The following is a 24,217-nucleotide window of genomic DNA, read 5'->3' as shown; positions in this document are numbered from 1 at the left end:
ATTTTGCTTACTAAACTTAATTGAAAAAAAATCGGCTTCACTTGTATCCCGCTTACAGCATGGCAAGTAGAGAGAACTTACTGTAAGACCACTTCTTCTTCCGTTCCCCACGTTGCGTGTTGAGTGGCGAAACTCAACGCCGAACTTTTGCCTTGATGCTAGAGCGAAGGAATGAAAATATTACAAACTGACATATGACACTTCCGTTTACCACTTTTCGCCGTATTCCGAAGGCATTGTGTGTTGATTAGCGGAAATCAACGCTGCATTTTGCCTCGTTAGCTAGAGAGGAAATGTTAATATTCAATATTTAATTTCCTCGAATGGAAATCGAACTCAAAACCGTTGCCGTCACCGTCTTAAATAGTTAATCCAAATTAAGATAAATAAGACAGGAAAAACAGAATTCTAATAAAGCTTTGGCTAAACAAAGGCTAAGTTCTATCGTCCTGCGCGGGCATTCATCAAAAGGGCTTTAGATAGGGTGAAACCGCAAAACGATTTAGAAAACATATGAAAATGATCCCAAATTGTTTGGGATGTTGTAGAGAAAAATGTATCCTAATAATATAAAACAGAACAGTTTGTTTGGTTGAAATCGCTAATATTACTAAATTTTAAGATATATTTCCCACATAGCAATGAAGGGAACGGAAAGGGAACAAAAGAATTGATATCTTCAAGTACTGCTTCATATAAAGGTAATAGATTTTTTTAAAATCGGATAGTCCAATTCTGATGAAGTCCATACAAGTCGGAATCCAAAGGAAGAAGAATGTAGCCATACCAACTCTTTCGTATTTCCATTTGATATTGCGGGCAAAGCTGCCAGTAATATTCCTAAAATATAGATTAACAAATAATTTTAATCATCTCATCCTTTACTTTCACAGGTTTAGAGCATTCAGAGGATCACCTAAGGACTGGATACTTAGAATCCGATTTAAGAAGTTCAAAGTTGGCACTCTTATAAATGGCACCACTTGTCATAAGGGATACATGCAGGTAAATGAAAAATAGACAATATAAATTTATTTTTCTTTGGGTATATGAATTGTATTTTTAGTGAAATATTATGAATTATTAGATATTAATTTTAGTTAGATATTAATAATGTAATAACTACATACATATGTATATATACAAATGGTCCAAATGTAGAAAATCACATCAAAAACATAAATGTGAAGTGAGAGCCAAGTTCAATGTTGAATAATGCGTTGTTCTCGAATTCATCCACAAAATAACTCGAGTCTATGTTTTTTAATCAGTGAGTAATTTTAAAAAATGCTAGTTTTATATATTAATAACCATTTAGGTTAAGTAATTGAAATTTTAAATAATTTACAAGTTAGGGCTTTAAATAAATATACCAAATTTCAAAAACAGGTTAATTACTTTAAGAGTTGTGAAGTACTCAAAAGTAGCTCGAAATGGTTCGTGTAAATACACATTGCGCTTTTCTAGCTTTTTAACTTGGCTGGACACACTTGATACAATCTTATGACCTCGCTTCAAAGCTAAAAATATTAATCGAAATTTGTCTGGAAAATTTTCTTTGTAAGTCTTATACTTCGAAGAAGTTAAGAGGTTTTAATTAATGAGACGACTTGTTGATTTCAAAGGTTTTATTTTTCAGCTCAAGTTAATTAAATGATCGGTCGAGTGTAAGTCGGATTCGCCCATCGAGGGTTCCGTATCAATTTCAGAATTGTATATCAACGGAATGTTAAATATATAAATGTTGACCAATTTAAGTTTGTGGTCGTATGCGCTTAATTTGTATGAAAGTAACTACAAATATAAGCTTGTAATGATTTTTCTATTTCCATTTTTTGGCTTTTTCCTTTGAACTGCAAGTTCTCACATCTTGCCAAATTTCATATTTGTATGTCAAGGGGAAGTACCTTATACCTAAGTTCTTATTATATTACGCGGTGAATTGTGTATGAAATGGAATACAAATATAAGTTTGTAATATTTTATTACAAACGGACAACAAATATCATGTTAGGGTTATATTTTTTTTTTTGAGGTACGAAATTAAAATGTGTTTATTTATTATATTACTAGCGGCCCGCCTGCGGCTTCGCCCGCGTGAACTACGTTATTATTAATTTCTGTCTCCCTGAGTACCTACGTCCTATAAATGACGTTCATGCAAAATTTGAGACTCCTAGCATTTAGTAACGAATGACAAAGACAAATGTCATTAGTAACGAAGTTTCATACAAACTTTCAACCCCAAAAACAACCCCTTAGAAGTCGAATATTGCAAATTCCCGTCTTAGCGAGCACCTACGTCCTATAAGTAACTCCTATGCAAAATTTAAGATTCCTAGCACTTGTAATTTCTGAGATTTCGTGATGAGTGAATGACCTTTCGATTTTATATATATAGATATACATACTGGTTTTAAATTTTAGAAGACACTATTGTAATTTTCATATTATAGTGTCACTCCGTTCTCCATTTTCGAGTATTATAGTTTCGAATAAAATTCCTATTCATGGGAATGAAAAATTTATTTTCCATCTGAATTTGATCCTGTGAACAAACATACTAACTTCTATACAATATGGCACTATTTTAACGAAATATCCACTAACATAGGAAGTTTCTTTGAAAAGAATCTGTCTGTATGTATATCGCTGTATATTGACTATCGCAAGCGCTAACCAATTATACGATGACCTAGATGTTTGATGTTACGTAGATTTTTTCAGTGCATTCAATACTTTTGTAGCTTGTCGAAAAAAATTGTAATTTATCTTTTAGTTATGAAAAAAAAGCTTTTCTGTTTAAACGCAGCACTCACTGATTAATGTATGTTGATATTAGAACTAAAATATTTTTTACGTGTTCAGTCTCTATAGATTTTTTTGTAAAAACATATTCACGCTTTTTCTCGGACAGCGTGATAGGCAGAGCTAATAACAGGGTGAGTGGTGTAACTGAACACCGCATAGTTCTGTTTGATCTTAGCAGGAGAAGGAAAATATAATTCTGTTACATGGAAACTGAACCGCGTTTACACAAATATACAATAAGAATATAAAACAATTTCAAATACACTCAACCTTGCAAAAACATTTAGCATTCCAAAGGTGAAACGAAATCATGTCAAGGATAAAATTATGCTAAGTAAAATAGAAAGCAGCGAAGTCGGTAAGACGAAAATCAGGGGGCACGACAGAGTAATTGAGTTGGCGAGGGCTTTACCAATTCAACTAATTAATTCCTGAACTTCACAAACTAAAAGAACTCCCAACTCCAGGGCTAATTCGGATGGATAATTATTGGATCATTCTCCTGTCATGATTTCGGGAATTCGGGAGAAGTTTCAGCATTTAGAAATTCGTGGTACTCTTCAAACAAATGATGTATCATTGTATTGTTTAAAAGTTTTTCATCCAATTTCAATTATACGGATTGGTTCTAATAAATTGGAGTAACTTTTGTATGGGTCGAGTGAGCATTGCAGATGTTTCTAATGAAATTTTATTGAGTTAAGATGTTTTGCTTCTTTTATTCATCTTATAGAAGTCTATGGAAAACGTATTTAATTATAAGTTTTCCATTTCAACCACAAAAGTATATATAAAGGAGAACACGATAATTACAATAATATTAACAAATAACTGAGAAAACAAGCATCGACTGTTAGTTATAAAAAATGCCGTCGACAAGGGGGTAGGAGTATGACTCCTTGGTTCAGTCGACGGCAGCGGGCGCTTTTAAATACGAATACTCAAATTTAAATTCAAATGTATGTTTTATATAAATGATAAATAAATAAATTAAAATATTGAAATATATAAACGACATATTAAATAAACTATAAATATAAATAATAATTCCCTACATAGGTACTCTTAAAAAAACACCTTTATTTGTTAAAAAAACATGCATAAGCCATAAATAAAAAAAAGCTTACTTTTTGTTAAAATATGAGGAATACATTTTCATATATCATGTTAGATTCGATAAAGGGAAAGCTGTTTTCATTCCGGATGTATTTATTTGGACACAATAAAATTTATTCGTAGCGGCAGTTCTCAAAACAAAGCCTAGCCATGTAAATATAGTCAACATTTTCATTATATTTTGTTCAATTATAAAATAATTATAGTTACATTCGATCTCGTATTTAGTATTAAGACATATTAGAATTACCAGAGTGAAGAAATAAAAATAATTAGTTCCCTTGAGTGAGAATTGTACCGCGCCGGCCTAAGAACTATGTCGGATGCAAGTGCCTGGCTATATCAGTTCCTGGAGTGAGACCTCCCGGAGGCGCTGGCTGGATGTCGTGATGCAGGACATGCGAGCCAATGGTCTAACCACCGAGGACGCAAAAGACCGTGCAAAGTGGAGTAGGTTGAGTAGGAGGGCAGACCTGGCAATAGCCGGGATTAATGCCAGGAGGAAGGAGTGAGAATTGTACCCACAATCGTCAAGCTACATCGACATAGACTGTTCTGCGTCACGACGGTCTAAACTTATTAATTTACTGTCTATCCCTATCCTTTTCCTTCTACAAAATAACTTAAAACTAAAAAAAAAACACATTTCAAACCGTATTTCCTCAAAACCCCCTTTCTTTCAGATTGTGGACGGCAACGCTAAAACCGACGTCTCCAATAGAAAGGAGCCGGGACTCTTCTGCGGTGAGATAGAGCAGCCGCAGACATTCATATCGGAGACTAACTTCGTGAAAATAGTTTTCCATGCTGATAATTTCACTGACCAGACTTACTTTAGCTTTGATTCTCGGTAAGTTTCATTTAATATATCTATACTTTCTTGAATCAGCTTCACGCTGGATCCCGCTCGCAGCAGGGTAGGAAGGAAACACTCTGTTCCCCACTTTCCACCAAATTCTGGAGGCATTGAGCACAGAGCTAAGAAATAAAAATATAAATTTTAAATAAATATTTTAGTTCCTCAAGTGGGGATCGAACCCACATCCGTCGCGTTACAGGCACCCTTGTACCACTGCGCCATGAAGGCCTAAAATTGATCAAACAAAATATTTTTTTCAAATATTATGATTTTATAAAAATCTTACAAAAATAGAGTCAAAACAAATAGATAAAGCATAAATTACGAACAAAAGAAATTTAAATAAAACAGTTTATTGAAAAATTAATATTAATCACTTAGCTCATTTTATTATTAGCATTGTATTATTTTCTATATAAAATGTATTCTATAATAAATTATGAATTAAAAGGAATTCAAATTTAACCAGACATAAAGAAAATTAAAATAATAAATAATAATTAAACAAGACAGTGCTCGAGCTATATAAAATTTAATATGAAGAGCCCATAGTAAGAATCTTTGTAAGAAACACGTTCAAAGGAACGAATAAATAGTTAATGCTGAAGTAATTTGCTGAAATAGTTATGGACTGCTTTGTAAATTGAATTGAATTGAATTAAATTGAATTCGTCTATGATTCAGCAGTTGTGGAAAATTTGTTATTGTGTTTGTTGATTATATTTTTATTTTTGTATGTTTTTTATATTTTCATTCAATTTTAGTTTGAGATCATTGTTATTTTAAGCGCGATGATGGCGGGTTCAATTCTTACACGAGGAATTCATAATATTACGATAAGATAAAACGAGTAATGTACAGTAAGAAGAGGGCGTCGTGGCGCAGCGGCACAAGGGTATAACTGTAACGCGATGGTAGTGGGTTCCATCCCCACTCGAGGAAGTGAAATATGTATTTACTTATGTATTTCCAATTCTTCGCTCTGGTGCCGAGGCAAACGCGTCGTTGAGTTCTGCCACTCAACACGCAATACCTGCAGAATTCGGCAGAAAGTGGGGAACGGAGTGTCTTAACACTAGGTTCCCTTTGTCTACCCTGTTGTCGGGTTAGAGCGTGAAGCTGATAAAAAAAGTTATTAATAACAATAACAATGAATTTTACAAACTAATATCATAATTTTATTATAGGGCAGAACAGCAGTTTGAAGTGTACCTTCGATATGGACAGCACCCTGAGTTGTATCCTAACAGACGTGGGGAAGTAGTCGCTGGGTGAGTGCTCATTAAGTTAATTAAATCGAAAAGAAAATTTATTACTTAATTATTCTTAATTTATGTAGATAATTATATGGCCTTTGAATCGTCGATATTATAATTATGTTTCTTATCAAAAAGTTAAGTTATTGTAATGAAATTAAGCCTGTTCTTTTAATTAGAAAATAGATCTGATTTAAATCAAAAGGTATTTTATCGATATGACAATTAATTTCCGAGAAATCTGTGGACAAACGTACAAACGTACATAGTTTTAAAAATATTTTACTAAAAGTCTAAAGATCATATTCAAATAGTTTAAAATTTCAACAATATCGTACGTACAGTTTTAAATAATAACTTTTTTTGAAGTCAGTTATATTTATAAAGTTGTCACAAAGCTTTGACGTGGTAGTGTTTAGACCACAATAATAATGCATACCATTTTAATTATGCGAATACAATACATTAACTAAAATAGGGTTGCGAATGTCAAAAGTATTTAAATAAAATAAAAAAAAATTGATTATTTAAATGCTTTTGGCTCAATCATATGCCAATATGCTTAGCTGATATTCGTACCTTTAGATATTTCTGGATGAAATGAAAATTTTCAGAAATAGTTTTAAATGCTTTAAAAAAATATTTTTTCCTTTATTGGACAAACAGCCATGTTTACAAAATTGACTTATAATGAAAACTTTTTACAATTATCTTTATCGACTACAAAGAGAGAGAAAAACAGACTCAAGGAAAAAAAAAACATTTTTTTCAAAACGTTTAAAAATAAAAATAATCGATTGAATACATTCACGAATTGCTTAGTGGTTAGAGCGCTTGGACGGTCTCCAAGACGCGTGAGTTCAAATCCCTGCTTGGTCAAATACATTTCACAAGCTTAAGAACCAGACTCATTTATTGAGGTTCCCTCTCATCCCCTCTTATCCCCCCATGTTCACTCAACCTTACGAGTCTTATCCCTCAGTCAGATAATCACAACGTAGCGATTTCAATTCATTATTGTTCAATAATACCGCCCCTAATCCAGATACATTTCCCAATATTGGAGTGAGATTAGATTACGGCTCTCGACTATGCTCGAAGCGGAACAGCTCCAAAATATACTAGTCTATAAATGGAACATGAAATAGTGACTTCCTGCAGTGTACGAGGTATAGGGCAACCTTCATTTACAAATTTCTTTCAAACACAAAAATAAGTTTTCTATTCGAACCAATACCTGTCGAGATTAGCACGTTCATCCAAAGTTTCTTCAGTTTCATTGTTTAAATCCGTTCTAAAAATAATGTAAAATTTTTTTCGTTTTCTTTATTTTTTTTCCATTTTTTCTGTTCCGTTCCAATAAAAAAAATGGAAAATAATGTATATTAACTCTCTTTTTTTTGTATATATTTATGTAGTTCACTATTTTGTATATGAAAAAAATTTTTCATTGTATCACTGTTATACTAGTGATATACAGATCAATACTGTTGCAGATGGTAACGTAATCTTTTATTTAAGACTAGCGGACGCGCGCAGCTTCGCTTACGTAATTAGGGGTGAATTCTAATATACCACGAAACATGTGTTCAATTAAATATTTTTAAGAGTCTAAATTTCAAATTATATAAAAATCGGCGGCGATTTAAAGATTTTTTCATACAAACTTTCAACCCCTTATTTGCACCCTTAGGGGGTGAAGTCTAGAAAATCATATAACACATGTTCAATTAAATATTTTTAAGAATCTAAATTTAAAATTTTATAATAATCGGTGGCGTTTTAAAGATTTTTCCATACAAACTTTCAACCCCTTATTTGCACCCTTAGGCGGTGAATTCTAGAAAACTATGAAACACATGTTTAATTAAATATTTTTAAGAGTCTAAATTTCAATATTTATAAAAATCGGTGGCGATTTAAAGATTTTTCCATACAAACTTTCAACCCCTTATTTGCACCCTTAGGGAGAGAATTCTAGAAAACGATGAAACACGTGTTCAATTAAATACTTTTAAAAATCTATATTTAAAATTTTATAAGAATCGGTGCCGATTTAATTTTTTTTCCATACAAACTTTGAACCCCTATTTCACCCCTTTAGGGTAAAAATTTTTCAAAATCCCTTCTTAGTGGATGTCCAGATTACGAAAGTAAAAATCTGTTCAAAATTCGAGTTTCTACGCACAGCGGTTACGGCTGTGCGTGCGTCTTACCTCAGTCAGTGAGGACAAGTCCTTTTATATATATAGATATGTAAATTTCACGCCCGAGTTTGAGACAAAAACTTTGAATTTGAGACAATTTATTGCAAATTAAACATTCTAGAACATAAACACGGATGTATAAATAAAAATAATTAGCCTAAAATCTGACAATATTCCAGCCTAATTTACAGATCCATTTACCTAGAGTTACGTACGTCAGACGTAACGGAAAGTCGGAAGTCAGACCCTTTGCACGTTTTTAAACATCTAAAATAGTTTAGTAATTCCATTGGCTCTCATGTTATTCCATGAGGTCGAGCCATCACTTCCTTAAACAACAGGAACAACCCAAGAAAAACCTTAACTTGACACTTACTTCTTACATAATTACTTGCCCAGTACGCAAAGTGGCCACAACATCAGTTGATACTCTTGGAGCTTATCTGCTAACTTCAAGGACCTCAAGATTACCACCACCAGTGACCACATACCATTAATTTTTACAATGTAAGAAGTTACGCAATAACATACTAAGAATGAAAATGGATTCACCAGAGCATATACTACCTTGTACTCCAACATCCTCGTATACCCACCCGTACGAGAACAAACGATTCGTTGCAAAACGCTCAATGAGTAGCTCCGCTTTGATGTTCCCCCTCAATTTGGTTAGCAATTTGAATATTCCGTACAATACGTGAGTCGTATAGTTATAAGGGCAGTTTTATTTGAGTGTTTCAGTTTGAATTGAGACATACATTTCTGTGTAGTTTCGACATTGTCATACTTGAATTCTTGTTCTGTGAGCTCAGTAGGAAAATATATTGAAAGAAAAATAGTGAAGAAAATGATGATTTTGTCGTATTTTCAATACTGTTTCGCTTTTCTTTCCTTCATTTCTTAAAATATTTTAATGTCACAACCAGGAACAGCATGTAACTGTAAACGCGAGGATTGTGGGTTCAGACCCAAGATGGATGTCAGAACTGTTTAATTCTTCATTCTGATGAACAGAGTGTCTTGACACTAAATTTATTTTTCCTTCCCTGCTAGGAAAAACAATATCTAAAGCTCACAAAAAAACTTTCATCAATAGTCGTCAGTAGTAATATTAAACTAATATATGACCATATATCAACCAATAATTACAACGCCGCTATAATGTCGCCACAATCATTTCCAAGTCTCCAAATGGCTGGCTCTCAGGCCGGTACGTGACTGTAATAGGGAATAAATCGTGAAGGAGCGCTAGTTCGGCCTATTGCAATCTGATTTATATCTTGTAATCATGAGAATGAGGTACAATGGTTGGAGGCCAAATAACTTTCAGTTTAAAGTTATTTTTTAAAAATTACTTTCTTATGTTATTCACACGTTTTATGAAGAAATTTCACCTTTCGAAGTTGCGCTTTTTGAAAAGTTTTCAAGTCGCTTTAAAATTTCAAAGTTATTTATTATTAAATAAATCAATTATAAAATAAAAAAATGTGATTTCTGAATACTTTACGTGGATAGTTTGTTGGTACGATTCTCACTCGAGAAAATAAAATTCCTCGTTCTGGGAGTAAGGCAAGCGCGGCGTTAAGGTCCGCCACTCAACACAGAATTCGGTGAAAAATGGAGAACGGAAGTAAAACGAAGACAGAGCTGCTATATGTGGTACCTGCGATATATTGAGAAGAAGCGTGAAAAATACATATTTTTGTCTTTTATTCCTATCATTTTATCTTCCATCATGACCTGCATTTTACAGATTGTTTATTGAGTGATCTATTTCTCGTTTTTACGTTTTCATTAAAATAGCAACATTGTGTGTTGAGTAGCAGAAAATGCAGGATTAAAATTCAAAAAATTCTTCAATACAGCCAACAAGTAGCGATTACTTTCATCATTACATCTCAATGAACGTAAAATAGAGCACGATATAACCATTCTTTTCATATATTGAAACCATTGTTGCGGAATGGAAAAATGCTCTACTGCTAGCGATAATTGTGAAATATCATTATTTCTGTTTCCCCATTCTGGTAGACCAAAAGTGAATCTAAGCCTGCCCTAAAAAAGAGAGTGTCAAAACACTAGCTCTTTTCTGAATACACCAAGAAAAAAATACAAAAGCATCTAGAAATTCCCATCTAAACAATAATATAATAAAAATGTCTGCAAAATTAAAAGTTTTTTAGTTAAATAGTTCTAAAGTTGTAAAGCCACTTGTCCAACTGTCCCTTGACCCAAATGATCGATTTATAAGTCAAGTTTTCACTCACAATGGGTTCTAAGAGTCGCCACAATTACTCCGCACCCTCGGATCGGCTGGAGCTGGACGGTACGTGACCGACATGATAATTAACCACAACTGGATTTAGTTCAGCCTATTATTAGAAGTTTGATTTATATCTTTAATCCAAGGTTTAAAGACCAATGGTTAAACGTTGTATTTTCATTGCTATCGTAGATTGAAAGTACCTTAGCTTATAATATATTGTAAGGGATGTAATTAAATTACTTTTAATGTTTTTTTTTGGTCGCCATTTTTTTTTAATAATGTAAAATTATTCTATATTCAGATGGTTGTCAAAAGGTACGAAATGAAAAAATATCTTTGGAATTCATTTAAATCATATTCACAAAATATTTTCCTTTATTCTATCTGGAACCATATAGCGCAGATTTAAATTTTGCTACTTAACGTAGAATCTCTTGAAATTGGGCAGAAAATACATATGGGATATGCCTGCCAACTTAAGTTTGTCAAGTTTTATAAGTATTCTTGACTCACAAACCTGAACTTAGTACAGAACCCTCAGTGGCGAATCCGATTCACACTTAATCGGTTTTTATCATTAAAACTTGCAGATCATATGATCAAATATTTCCTAATACTATTACCTAAAGCTACTCTCCAGATATTGGGGTCATGGATATTGCGATTTAATGTTATTTAAAGCTCGACATTTCGTACACGTTTCAGCCACAAATTATGAAACGAGTGTCGCATTATATCTAAATTATTCGAGATCACGAATTTCCAACGATTGAAAAATATCGGAACTGGCTGAACGTTAAATAAAATCTGAATATCGATTTAAAGCTTCATTATGTGATGCTGTCGAGGCGTACCAGCACAGTCTCCGACTGTAAAAGCAGGTTGTGGGTTCAATCCTCTTTCGGGAAAATGATTTGTTTTCACTGAGTGACAGTGTTTTAATGGGTTCTCTCTCTCTCTCTCTCTCTATCTCTCTCTCTCTCTCTCTCTCTCTCTGCTCTACGACTACAACAACTAACTTAACAATTTACGATTATAATTCCAAATAATACTTTCACTGACATTTTTGCCTTTTGCAAAAAATAAGTCTTAAAAAATAAAATACCAAATTTTATTCCAACTCCCTAACAATATATGGTTGTTATAAAGTTAAAGTGGAGTTGGATTCATTATGAGGCAACTGTTCATCAAAAGTTTTTTTAGGTCATACTGCGAGCGGGTGTTCAGAGACTGCCGGCTGCAAACCTGCTACGTACAATCGGCGGCCTACCCGGGTGTGTATCCGAGGAATTTACACTGCAGGTTGGTTCTTTTTTTCATATTTTAGCTGTTTTTTGATATTATTTTGAGGTCTGTCGTGATGCAGGAGTTTACTTTAAATGTGGAATTTGTGAACTGTGTTCTTACTGATAGAATGAAATATTTTCTTTTCCTCACCCTACTAAAAAGACAAAGTTGTTAACGGTGTTCAGTTCCGTGACGCAACTCACGTAATATTTTAAAAATTGACCGGTGTGAGAGGAACGGTGTCTTATCATTAGGTTCCCTCTGCCTTCCTTAACGTATGCAGGATATAGCATGAATGCTAAGTAAATAAGTTCACAAAATAAGAATACAGTACATCTATAATTGTAAAACAATATAAATATTCTTCTCTGTACTTAAAAAAAAACATAAAGTAAGGAAACATAAAGCCAAAATACGAATTTTGAGGCATCAGACAGAAAAAGTAGACCACAAATACGTTCAAAAGCGACGCCGGTTCTCATTCTTGTATTTTTCATTTTTAAAATCAACTACGACATACATAGATGGCATCGTGGCATGATTGAAAATACCTGATTGTATCACTATGATTCAATTTCCATTCAATTAAATACTTTTTTTTGCTTCAAGCTATGTCCCGTACATAGCAGGGTAGCCAGAAGCAACATGGAAACTTAGTGGTAAGTCACTTCGTGTCCCACTTTTTGCCGGATTCAGGAGGCATTGCGTAAATTTGCTCACTCTAGTAGCGCGGCGTTAGGATCCGCCACTCAACACCCAATGAACGCGATGGAAAATCTGAAACAAAGTGTGTTTACATTAGGCTCTCATATTCCCTCTGTCCTGATATTTGGGGGGCACAACCAGAATAAAAACAAAAGTAAAGATAAACATATAGATTGTAATAAAAAATCTTATAATAAATTAAATATGTTACACAGGTATCATCTAAACACACGTCTACCTTACATAAAGCTATATATAGAGAACGAGGAGTTCAACATAGACGGGCAACGCTGTGAGAACATTATGACGTGCCCCATGAGGCCCATCACTTCAGGTTGGACTAATAAATCATTTTGAAGCATTTATCTTGCTTTTGTTTGTTTATATTACTTAATACCTGTATGTTTACATATATATATATATATGTATAAAATGTTATGTCAAATGGGTGAATTAAAATGTTATGTTAGTTAGAAATTAATTAAGGGATTGTGAAGGGATTTTCTACATTAATAAAATGTATGTAGGAAATGTATTGTCTTGAAATGTATGTATGTATAAATGTTCACTTTAGTTAATAGTGAACTCTCTGTTCATCATAGCGTGATTAAAACTCATGTGACTCAAATTGAGTTCTTTCATCACTAGTCACTCCACCGATCGAGTCTTTCCCACTTGAGACAATTTTCATTTCCTCGAATATGTATAGAAAGCGGAGAACGAAGAAAGATAAATTTACATTCATAATATAAAATTCTGAGACTTTTTAACTCAATAAAAGTTTTTATCATCAAAATTAGAAGATAAAACTATTGTTAAAAAATTAAGCGATATAACATTTTTATTTATCTCGCAAATGAAGGAAATGCGTGAAAAAAATATATTTCATATCAACGCTAAAACAGCTAAAAATTACCTTGCGAAATATGATTTTTTAAAAAGTTCAACTGAGTTGCATACGACGAGTAAAAGAGACTAATTTACTATGTCCCAAGACATTACGTGGTACTTTTTTAAAATATCCAGTACTTTCAGCAGTAAAACTTTATCCAATACAAAAGCTCGGCAAAGTCACTATAACATTCATAAGAATAGTTCCAGCTCCAAATCAAAGTTGACCACAATGAGCTTAAATGAAATATTTGACAAGTTTCTGTATAAAAAGGGAAATTTAATGCAAATTACATTTAAAGTTGGAGATGCCTCTGTAGCGCAGCTGTAATACTATCTATATACAAATAATTTTACGTTCAAAGGCATTAGGAAAATCGATTAATTAAATGAAGATTAAGTCTAGTAGTGCTGAAATTAATATATTGACTGAACATAATAATAAGTCACTCCGCTCTCCACTCTATTAAACATATATAGACATATTGCGTGCTAAAAAGTGTAAACCAACAGAAAAAGGCAACAAATTTTTCTTTTTCCTCCTCTCGTCAAACTGGAGAAACAAAATATATTATACTAGCGACCCTCTTGCGGCTTCGCCCGCTTTTACTACTGGAATATTCATATAATGTATGTGTGCAAAGCACTTAAGATAATGTGAAAATTAATTAAACCCTAATGCAACCCGCATTTTCGTAGTTTCAATAAGGATTTTCCAATTGTTTTACACAGCAAGGATTTTTAAGTAGGTACCGTAATTTTAAATCTGTGCTACTTATCTTTTCAAGTACTTATTAAAATATATTTAAATGCCTATTTTTAAACGGAAGAAATTATAAACAAAAACCTACCTACTAATAACTACTACAAAAAATATGAAACCAAATATATCGCGCTGAAATAATACATTCAACTCCAATTATCCAATACGTGCAAACGCATCTAAATCTTCGTTGCTATAGAGGCAGGCGGGTTTTTTTTTCGAGCTTGTGGTTAATGCTGAAGAGGGTATTCTGTCCCTGATGAAAAGCAAGCACTACGTGGCTGCCTGTGAGGAAAATTAAATAGAATGCATCGGCCGGGAATCGAACCCGGGCCGCCCGCGTGGCAGGCGAGCATTCTACCACTGAACCACCGATGCGTGTAAGGCAGGCGGGCACGGCGGACGCATGGCGAGTGGCGAGCCGTTTCGCAGCAAGGATTTTTTGATATTGTAACAACTTCTAAAGTACTTATTAAAATAAAAAACAGTAAAAGACAGTTTTGATCTACATTAAATGGCCAACGTAACTAATATACTTATTTATATACTAAGAGTAAGGGATAAGTAATACTTGAGTCGATACAGCTAAAGTGTCAACGGCGTGATGTGTCAACAATTAAATGCGTTTTTCTCTAAAACTATTCGCAATTTCGAAATATTGTAAAAAGCAAATTTTATCTTCGTTTAACGTAGAAAATTAATAAAGTATTTTAAAGGATAAGGATTAATACCATTATGGAAAAATATCTCTCACAATAAAAAACATATTGAAATTACTATTTTTAGAAAGAAATATGATCACTACACGTTATTCTTAAAAGATATGAATATGCTCTCGCGGACTTTTTTGTAGATATTATTAAGAGGAATAATGCTCCAGTACATTATTTTCATGTATTACTTACCATTAAAGCAGCGCATGCGCGAAAGTGTCTCAACGGGTAGGACTTTATACACATTTATCGTATTTATGTTAATTTACATAAGAATGTACAAATAATAAACTATATATAAACCTTCCCTGAGAAATACTCGACTTAATGGTGAAAACCGCATCTAAATCCGTTGGGTGGTTTAAAAGAAGAAGAGTTAGAAAGTTCAGACAGACACGAAAAGCGACTTTGTTTTATAAGATATAGGATATACCGCATGTTACTCGAGAAGATCGACGAATCAACGGTGGTCTGTGCGTATTTCTTTCTTTACTAATACATAGATTTTTTTTCTTGAAAGCTTCGTTCTCTTCAAATTTTTTGTGATATTTCTTAATATTTTTTCCATAAAAAAACTAAAATTCCTAAATATGTTCTGGATAGGTACTGAGGTACTCAATTCCCATAGACTACTATTGATCCGTCTATCGAGATATACATATTGTATACACATTCAATAGAGTCAAAATCGAACCCACGCTCATTTTACGTCGCAACATGGAATTTCTAAAGATTATAAAATTAAATAGAAAATATTTAACCCAAGTATAATAATAAGAAGATTGGAAAAAAAGGCATTCCTTACAACGTAACGAGGGTATCCAACTTTTGACAGTTGCGAAGAATGTAATATTGGTAGAAAGTTCTGGAAAGCCGTCCAGATTTTATGTCCATTATTGGTTGTCGGTTATTTATGATCGTCATAAATTATAAGCTCACCTTACGCTATAACGATAGAAAAATTATTGAATACTTGCCCCGACTTAAGTAGCCTATTTGCCAATATTACGTTCCTCCTTATATATTTCTTAGGTATGGGGGAATTTTATTAAACCCCATAAATATGTAACTTCTAACCATGTTGATCTGGAACCTGGTTGTACACTATAGGTTTAGGTTCAGGTTACACAAGGGTAATTAATAAAAATACCTATTCGTATCCTTGACGAAAGGTTTTTCAAAACTATTTTTTTTTAATAGAATATTTTATCTTGATTTATATTTATTTATATATTTGATATCGAATCTATATGTACACATTTGAGTTCCCTATGATATTTAGGAGATAACTAATCTAGGAATATGAGTATAATAAGCCTAACTTTAATGAAATTCTAGGTTCAGAAAACTGTCCATACGACTACATAAGGATATACGACGGCAAAGACGAATCCGCATCCGTGATTGGAACTTTCTGTGGCATGGGAAAGTTTCCCTATTCTATTATCGGCACGTCCCAAGACCTATTTGTGGAGTTCGTCAGCTCACCTGCGGGTACGAACTAACTAAATGTACCTAGTTTGCCAATTTGAGCTATTATGACAGATTGTCGATTAATTTTGAAAGCGCTGTAGAAGTTCTAGATTTTGCTTATCTGTTAAACACTTGAAATGTTAAATTATTTCCTTTGAAGCTTTTGATGATGTTGGAATTGATTTACGTTTATTAGCATTGTGTAATATTAATACATAATTCATTGTTTTTAAATTTAGGTCCACTTTTGAACACCGGTTTCCATTTCAACGTGGGTAATTGGCCCGGTCATGTTGAAGCTCCTGGATCTAAAATTGGAAACTGCGATTGGCTTCTCACAGCTGAATCTTTGAAGAAATCTGGGGATACTGAAGGAATATTTTTATCTGTCGCCCATTGGTACCCACCTCATACATCGTGTACTTATCTCATGCAAGGATTTCCTGGTCAAGTTGTCAGATTATATTTTCCTAGGTGAATACAACCTTGGTTTTAGTTATCATCTATATAATGAATAATATGTTCATATATATTTTAAAAGTATATTATGGTTAATGCTACGTTTTTTAATACAGCTTCCGAATAAACCGCATAGAATCACCTATCTCCCCCTTCACTGGTGATTGTGGGGAATCCCTAACATTATATGACGCTCCTCGGCCTGATGATGCAAAGATTATTAAAACATTCTGCGATACCTTCAGCAGACCAATGGAGAAACACGATTTTGTATCAACTGGCAATGCTATGTTTGTTAGATTTGAAAGCAAGACTGGGAGTTATAGCGGGTAAGTTAATGTTGTTTATAATATTAAAATAACCTAAAAATTAAATTTAACTATTTACTAACTATTTTTTCATCTTCATTCTATACATGCTGATATAAAACTAGTAACTCCAAAATATTTAAGGTAAAACCTCAAAAGCCGCAGAGAAAAGGAAAAGCCATTACAGAACACGACTCCACTATTACGTCATTAGTGAGAAATACACATTGATTGGGGGAAGGGTGAATCAATAGAGGTGTATTATGCTGGTATTAACGTTCATTGAATTGGAAATGATGTTGATATTGTCATTTAGTAATTCCTGTTGGTGTGGTTGAAATTTTAGCTAATGTGAAAAGTAATTTAATATTATAGACATAAGTGATTTTAAATATAGATTATTAATTAATAGCTAAAATGGCTTATAATTTTCATATAATTTAAACTTATTAACTGATATATGATAGCGGCTACGCGGCTGGTTGTGGGTTGATTCTCACTCGAGGAAGTGAAATATTTAATATTTTCTTCGCTCTGGTAACGAGGCAAATCGCGGCGTTGAGTCCCACCATTCAACACGCAGTGCCTCCAGAATTCGCAGAAAGTAGACACTGAAGTGCCTTAACACTTTGTACCCTCCGCCTACCCTGCTATGAACGGGATAAAGCGTAAATCCCAAAAAAATAATGGATGAATTCAAAAGAACTAAAAGATGCATTCATTACAGATCATCATTATACTACTGGGCCCACTACGACTTCTTCAACAACACTCGATTTGGAGAACCAGTACCTGGCACAGCTTGCGATGAAGTCATAGCTTCTTGGAAACAAAGAGCTGGCCGACTTCGATCCCCATTGAATACTCTCGTCTATAAGCAATCTTTGCCTGGAGAAGATGTACATTGCTTATACAGATTTGTTACTGACAAGAGGATCTATGCAAGAGTCATTTTGACTATACTGAGCGTTAATTTTAAGGTAACTTGAATATTTGTTTTCTTTAGATCGGTAAGGATTTTTTTAGCTTTTCGCGGTGTGTCCCAGCAGGATAGGCAGAGGGAACCTAGTAACCTAGAATTAGGACACTCCGTTCCCTATTAAGACACTTTCCATTGAATTTTGAAGGCAATACGTGTTGAGTGATGGAACTAAACGCCGCAAAGACTAATTATAGAACATAAGGCAAAATATGTATTTTGCTAATTAATTAAATTATTGAACACTATCCATACAAAAGGTATTAAACATAAAAATTCTCTTTCAGTTTCTTTTACAAAAAAAAGTTTTTCACAAATTTAATTTTGTATAACAGTTGAGTTAATGTTGTTTATTTATTGAATTTATTTACGTATTCGTGAGTATGGCATTACAAGGCACCGCTGGGAGCTATTTAATATGTAAATCGAAATAAAAAGTTATAGCTGCATTTTGTACTCGCACTTTAAACGTTGAATTCCAAAACCAATGTTCCGTTAAATTGCCCATAAACCCTACCTCTTGAAATAGTAGGCTTTTATGGGTTCAAGTTAGCGGATTTCGTACATTATAAATAGAGATATTAATGTGGCGAGGCACGAACTTTGTCTGAAATATATTATAAAATTTGGAATTTATGATATTCCAACTTGACAATTTAAGTATAACCGAATATAATTATGTACTATGATATACATAGATTATTTTCTTTCATGTTATATCAAAGTTAGGATTTTTTTACGTATAATTTTATTAATGCCGTTATATCATACGATTTCAAGACTTCGCGGCGGTTAAAATCAGTTTTTAATTGTTTTAAATTGCTTTTTTAATAGAAATATGTGTTTCAGGAACACCCATACACACCTGTCTCCTGTCAAAATTGTTATGAAGATAGAGCTGATAAACTCATTATATGGGAACCATATCCCGGTGGAAAAGTCATGAATAATACTCTTGGTATTACAACTACCCCGTTACCTTTACATTTGGCAGTTCAAAGGTCATTAGGCTCATGTCTCTGCGCCAAACACGCGAATTCTGTATCTAGAGCAAGGCCGTACAGGGTGGTTTCTTCTGGAGAAACATTAAATTTGCAATTAATTGTTGATAATGCTCATGCTGCAGCTTCATATTTCAAAAATCCATCACCACTTTTCGAAGCTCGTTATGAGTTCGTTCATGGTCCCCTTTGTGGACCTCCTGTATTAGCTGCAGCTTTGGAAGGAGAAATTGTGTACCCTCACTTGGAAGCACTAGGGTATACAGAACCACCGAAACGGATACAATGTATCTGGGATTTGGAAATAGAAGAAAAACGTGACATATGGCTACATTTTGACAGTATTAAGTTCGCATCTAGGCATTGTGACGATGGAAATATTCAGATCTATCTCCCTGGACGCATTGAGCCATATTTGTCTGTGTGCGGAGAAAATGTATCTTTTGCTCGTGAATTGCCTCCTCTATCAGCAGTGGAACTTGGTTTTGATTCCTTAGACGACCCTATAGTACTTGAAAAGGAGAAGACGAGATCTATTAGGATAGTATTTATAGGCAGCGCGTCACCAGCTCGTGCTTCTTTCAAAATAGCATGGACTGGGCTTTTCCATCTACCTAAAAATTCCGATGGCACATTAATGACATCACGGCTGACAGAAAACTCGAAAGCTGAAAGTCACTGTGATTTTATATGTCCTGGCGAAGAAGCACTTTGCATACCTGCGCGCCTGATATGTAATGGTGTTATTAACTGTCCGAACGTCACAAGTTCTGGTGAGCGAAAATTCTGGACTGCAGAAGAGAAAAAAGCTAGGGAACTTTACTCAGAAGAAAACTTACGCCGCCTCGGCTATTTGGATGTAGCTATTCCATTGGGACAAATTCATGATGAAGCGCCAGAACTGTGTGCGGGAAGAACAGGTGCAGGCGTAGATTGGTTGCCCACAGTACTAGGGGCAGTTTTAGCTATTGTTATAGGTTTTTGTGCGTTAGCCGTCGCATGGCGTCTTTGCTGCCGTAAGAGATCCCCTGATGAGGAATCTTTGGATTACTGACACGCGGCCCGCGGCGATGCGCCGCAATTGCATTCACGATCTAGAGAGCTATCTTTAGATTGGAGTCTGCATTGACAGCTTTATTGAGCGCCTGAATCTAATTTGAATTATATGGACTGACGTTTCATTTCTTACACAAATCACTAAAAGAACTTGGCTAAGGTAATTAATTATTTATGTTATAATCTTATAAATATAGTATGTGTCTAAAATGACTATGCTTAATGTGCTTTTTAAATATATGATGTTAGACAGTTGTTATAATATAATGTATAATTTAAAAACCTTATTTTTACTAAACACACACACACACACAGATATTAGACATTTTTTTTAAATACGTTTATAATTCTCTTAATACTCAAGAATGAATGACCTGAGAGATTCAAGGCGCTCACCTCGTATTGTTTTGTAATTATTGTACATAAATAGTTATCCCTACATTAATGCTTCAAATCATAGGTTAGAACACCGTGATAGTAGTCGTAGTTTTAAGTATTTTAGATGTAATTTCATAATCATTCTTCTTCATCTGAACATCATAAATAAAAATATTATTAAAAAAATAATATAAAATTGTATTAATAATAAAATAAGTAATGTTCATGAGATGATTAAAATAATGTTCAATTAATCAATGATAAGCTGAATTAACAGCTCCATAACTATATAATAAAGCTTAAAAAAATATTGCGAAAAGAGAATACTAATATTTTATAACTGAAGAAGTGACAGTTTAAAAAGAAATAACTAAAGTGGTTCTTTAGAAAACATCGGATATAGACCAGAATGAGAAAAACTACTCTAAAAATAAGAAAACCACACTTCAAAAGAAAAAGATTGTGACAGTAAAATGCAATATCCACCGGTCATGAGGTTTGAGCAAAGTTGCACAATAAAAAGCAGGTGAACTCGTTCACTCCAAACTAAGAAGTTACGGGTTCCGTTCCGTTGAAATTGTAAAAGTTTGTTTTAAAACTTTCTTGATAATATTTCATCTTTAACCGCGTTTGAAGCAAAGGTTTCCTTCATTCGATTTTATATTTAAATTTTGATTTAGCATTTCTTAATATTAATGTGAAACCTGAAATTACTTTATTATTATAATATTTTAAAGTTTTATCAGAGTCTTTATATATTATTCATATAATATATTCATATATTATTTTTCTTTGAAAATTAAAGTTCTAGAAATCTGTTATAGAACGCCATAATATTGTAACTTGTAAATATTTAGTAGTTAATTTAATTAAGTAGAATCTAAACAGAAATAATTTCATTAAAATCCACTGCCACGAATGTTTATCAGCGTTCCCTGTGAAACTTTTAGATTAGTTAAACAATAATTTATCTTTAATATATGTACAGATGTTTATGGCACTGTTAGTTTGTTTGTAAAAGTCACTGCCTTTTGGAAGAAAATGGATTGTGTTTTGGAGTAATAGAATGTATAACAGGAACCATTTCTATGAGATATCTGAAGATGATAGGAAGCGACGGCGGAACCCGGGAAAGAGATCTTCCGGGATTAGTCTTCACACTAGATTCCCAGGTTCCCTCTGCCTACCACGCTAAGTGCGGAATACAGCGCAAAGCTAAGAAGACATTTAATATTTCACAAAAAAAAAATCTTGTTATTTACTATCTTTTCTATTTAACAGTAGAAACGAGAACAAAAATTTTACTTTTCATATTAATCAAATATTTTTGTCATAAATATAATATCCATTTGTTATTATTTAATATTGTGTATATTCCATGATACACTACGTACGTAACCCTTGATTTCTTTCAGTCTTCGTCAACTTTTTTACGTCGATGTTAAATATCGTAGACATAATAAAATTGTGTAGAAAATTCCAATACATTTTCATTATTCGTAATAAAAATTCCTTATAAAAATATTTATGATATAAATAATTTCACCAATAACTTGCTTCTTTTTGTTTTTCTTCAGAAACTTAGTTTGTACTTTGTTTAGTTTAATATGAATAAATGTACATATTTTTAGTTCGCAATTCTTTAGTATATAGCAAAAGACAGAGAATATACTAATAAATTTCTCATCGATTTTCATCTGATATTTAAATATTCAAATAAAATACTAATTTAAAATTGGCATTTTCTAGTTAAATAGAATTCTGCAAGCGATTCTGAATCCTTAAATTCGAATGAATATAAACCACCAGGTCAGCATAATGTCAGCATGTGTTTTTTCATCTTCAAGCTGTATTCCATCATAGCAGGATAAGAAGAGGGAACCTAGTGTTAAGATCCTCCGTTTCCCACTTTTCACCGAATTTTCAAAGCATTGTATGTCGAGTGACGAAAAATTCGACGGAAACTTTGAAACGGAGTGTCTAAACACTAGATTACATCAGCCTGTAAAGCTGAAAAAAACCAATACTTATTAATAAATTTCATTATTAGCTTACCAAATTAACATTCTATTGCTCCAAACTTTGTATTAATAATAATCTAAAATCATACCTAAATTATAATTTCCTCAATTTAATATCATAAGCTGAAATAACAATGTGGAATTGTTAATAAAATTGAAAGCGGTTGTTGACATAATTTTGTAGGAAAACAAAGGCTCGTTTCTAGTATTCATAACAGAACGCTAATTGCCTAGAAATAAACAACAGGCACCCCTCAAAAGATCAGTATAAGATATTCATACTAATATTATTTATTTTGGAAAATATAAATAACTTATTTGGCTTCTCTTATTTATTCGAAAATAAGTTTATTTAACTTTTACTTAATAATACTGTACTAATTTATAGTCATGTTTTAGCATATTTTAGAATAAGTTTTAATTAACTATTGATTCATCGGCCTGTCCACTGCTGGACATAGGCATCTCCAATGGCACGCCACTGAGCTCGATCTTCAACTCTTCGCATCCAGCCGTTACCCGCCACTTTGCGAATATCGTCACCCCACCTAGCTGGAGGACAGTGGACGAGGACAGGCTGATGATGATGATGATGAACTATAGAGAGTTCACAGTATGTTTTTGTTGAAAACAGTTTTTAAAGTTGTATATTTTCTAAACTGCTGTTAAATTTCAACATTGCTCATAGAATTGTATACATAAAACGCACATAACCCATATATTAGATATGATATCCAATATAGCGACGGGCGATGTTTGTGTTGATTTGTTGATTTGAAAAAATGAAAATGTTAACAAAATAAATATATTTTGTACAAATATGATTTTTATTTCCCAAATCTGTATAATTTCATTCCTATAATCTGTGCTTTTATTTTGTAAAAATTAAATAAAAAATATTTTAAACATAAGTTACACTGTTGGAAGTAGACACCTACCATTAGACACTTGCCAACGCAATGAAATCATTACAATTACGTTATTGTTATTCTTTTCTGACAATAAATTTTGGCAAATATGGAGAATGGAATATCTTAACACTGGGCTCTTATTATCTCAGTAAATATGTAAGAGATACACAAAAAGACAGTCTACTAAATGTTATTAAATATCTCAGGCAGAAAATAGAAGACGGACTATGTAGAGAAGAGTCTGGCTGTAACCGCGACAAATGTGATAGATTGATGGATTCCTTCTGCCTACCTTGCTTTATGCGGGATGTGAGGGTGAGAAGCTGAAGAAAAAAACTTCATCCACTCTTTGTTTTTCAGTTCAATGCTGTACCACATAGTAAAAGGAACCTAGTTAGTTAAAAATAAAAAAAAAAACAATTACATTTCAATATTTTCAATACAATTTGTGAAAATTCAGCATATTTTCTATGAACAGCACAATAATATTACCACTATACAGGTTTCTCTGTAAATATTGGCAACACCTGGCTAAGATTTTTATGATTTTATTCGTAGCATTCTTCCAGTAAAACATGTACTGTACGGTAGTAACGAGCGTTGGCACCTCTCTATATTGTTAGTATCTGATTTTAGATATTGGACTTAGGAAATTGGCATTGTAAAGGTTAGAAGTATATTATTGAATGTTTCTGAACAGAATTGTGGGTATATTTTCTTTTTTTTTTTGTATCTCCACGCTGTATCCTTTAGCAAG

The 24,217-nt window shown here is 33.1% G+C and overlaps 1 protein-coding gene across 1 annotated transcript in view; it reads left to right on the top strand.

Annotated features, from left to right (window-relative positions):
* Positions 1-23,368, top strand: part of LOC146531633 (uncharacterized) — a 71,057-nt gene extending 47,689 nt beyond the window's left edge. The window contains exons 3-12 of the mRNA XM_085198207.1: positions 894-1,005; positions 4,611-4,777; positions 5,974-6,057; positions 11,719-11,817; positions 12,723-12,841; positions 16,213-16,368; positions 16,587-16,821; positions 16,923-17,135; positions 17,842-18,094; positions 18,943-23,368. Coding sequence (XP_085054333.1) covers positions 894-1,005; positions 4,611-4,777; positions 5,974-6,057; positions 11,719-11,817; positions 12,723-12,841; positions 16,213-16,368; positions 16,587-16,821; positions 16,923-17,135; positions 17,842-18,094; positions 18,943-20,148 — 2,644 coding nt within the window. The 3' untranslated portion in view covers positions 20,149-23,368. The remainder of the gene's footprint in view (positions 1-893; positions 1,006-4,610; positions 4,778-5,973; positions 6,058-11,718; positions 11,818-12,722; positions 12,842-16,212; positions 16,369-16,586; positions 16,822-16,922; positions 17,136-17,841; positions 18,095-18,942) is intronic.
* The last annotated feature ends 849 nt before the right edge of the window (positions 23,369-24,217 follow it).

Source organism: Heliconius melpomene, chromosome 15, assembly GCF_056956725.1.
Source record: "Heliconius melpomene rosina isolate 202511_hmr_F chromosome 15, ASM5695672v1, whole genome shotgun sequence".
In the NCBI taxonomy this organism is placed as follows: Eukaryota; Metazoa; Arthropoda; class Insecta; order Lepidoptera; family Nymphalidae; genus Heliconius; species Heliconius melpomene.
Note: the sequence above shows the minus strand (reverse complement) of the source record. Positions and strands in the feature narration are given on the sequence as shown.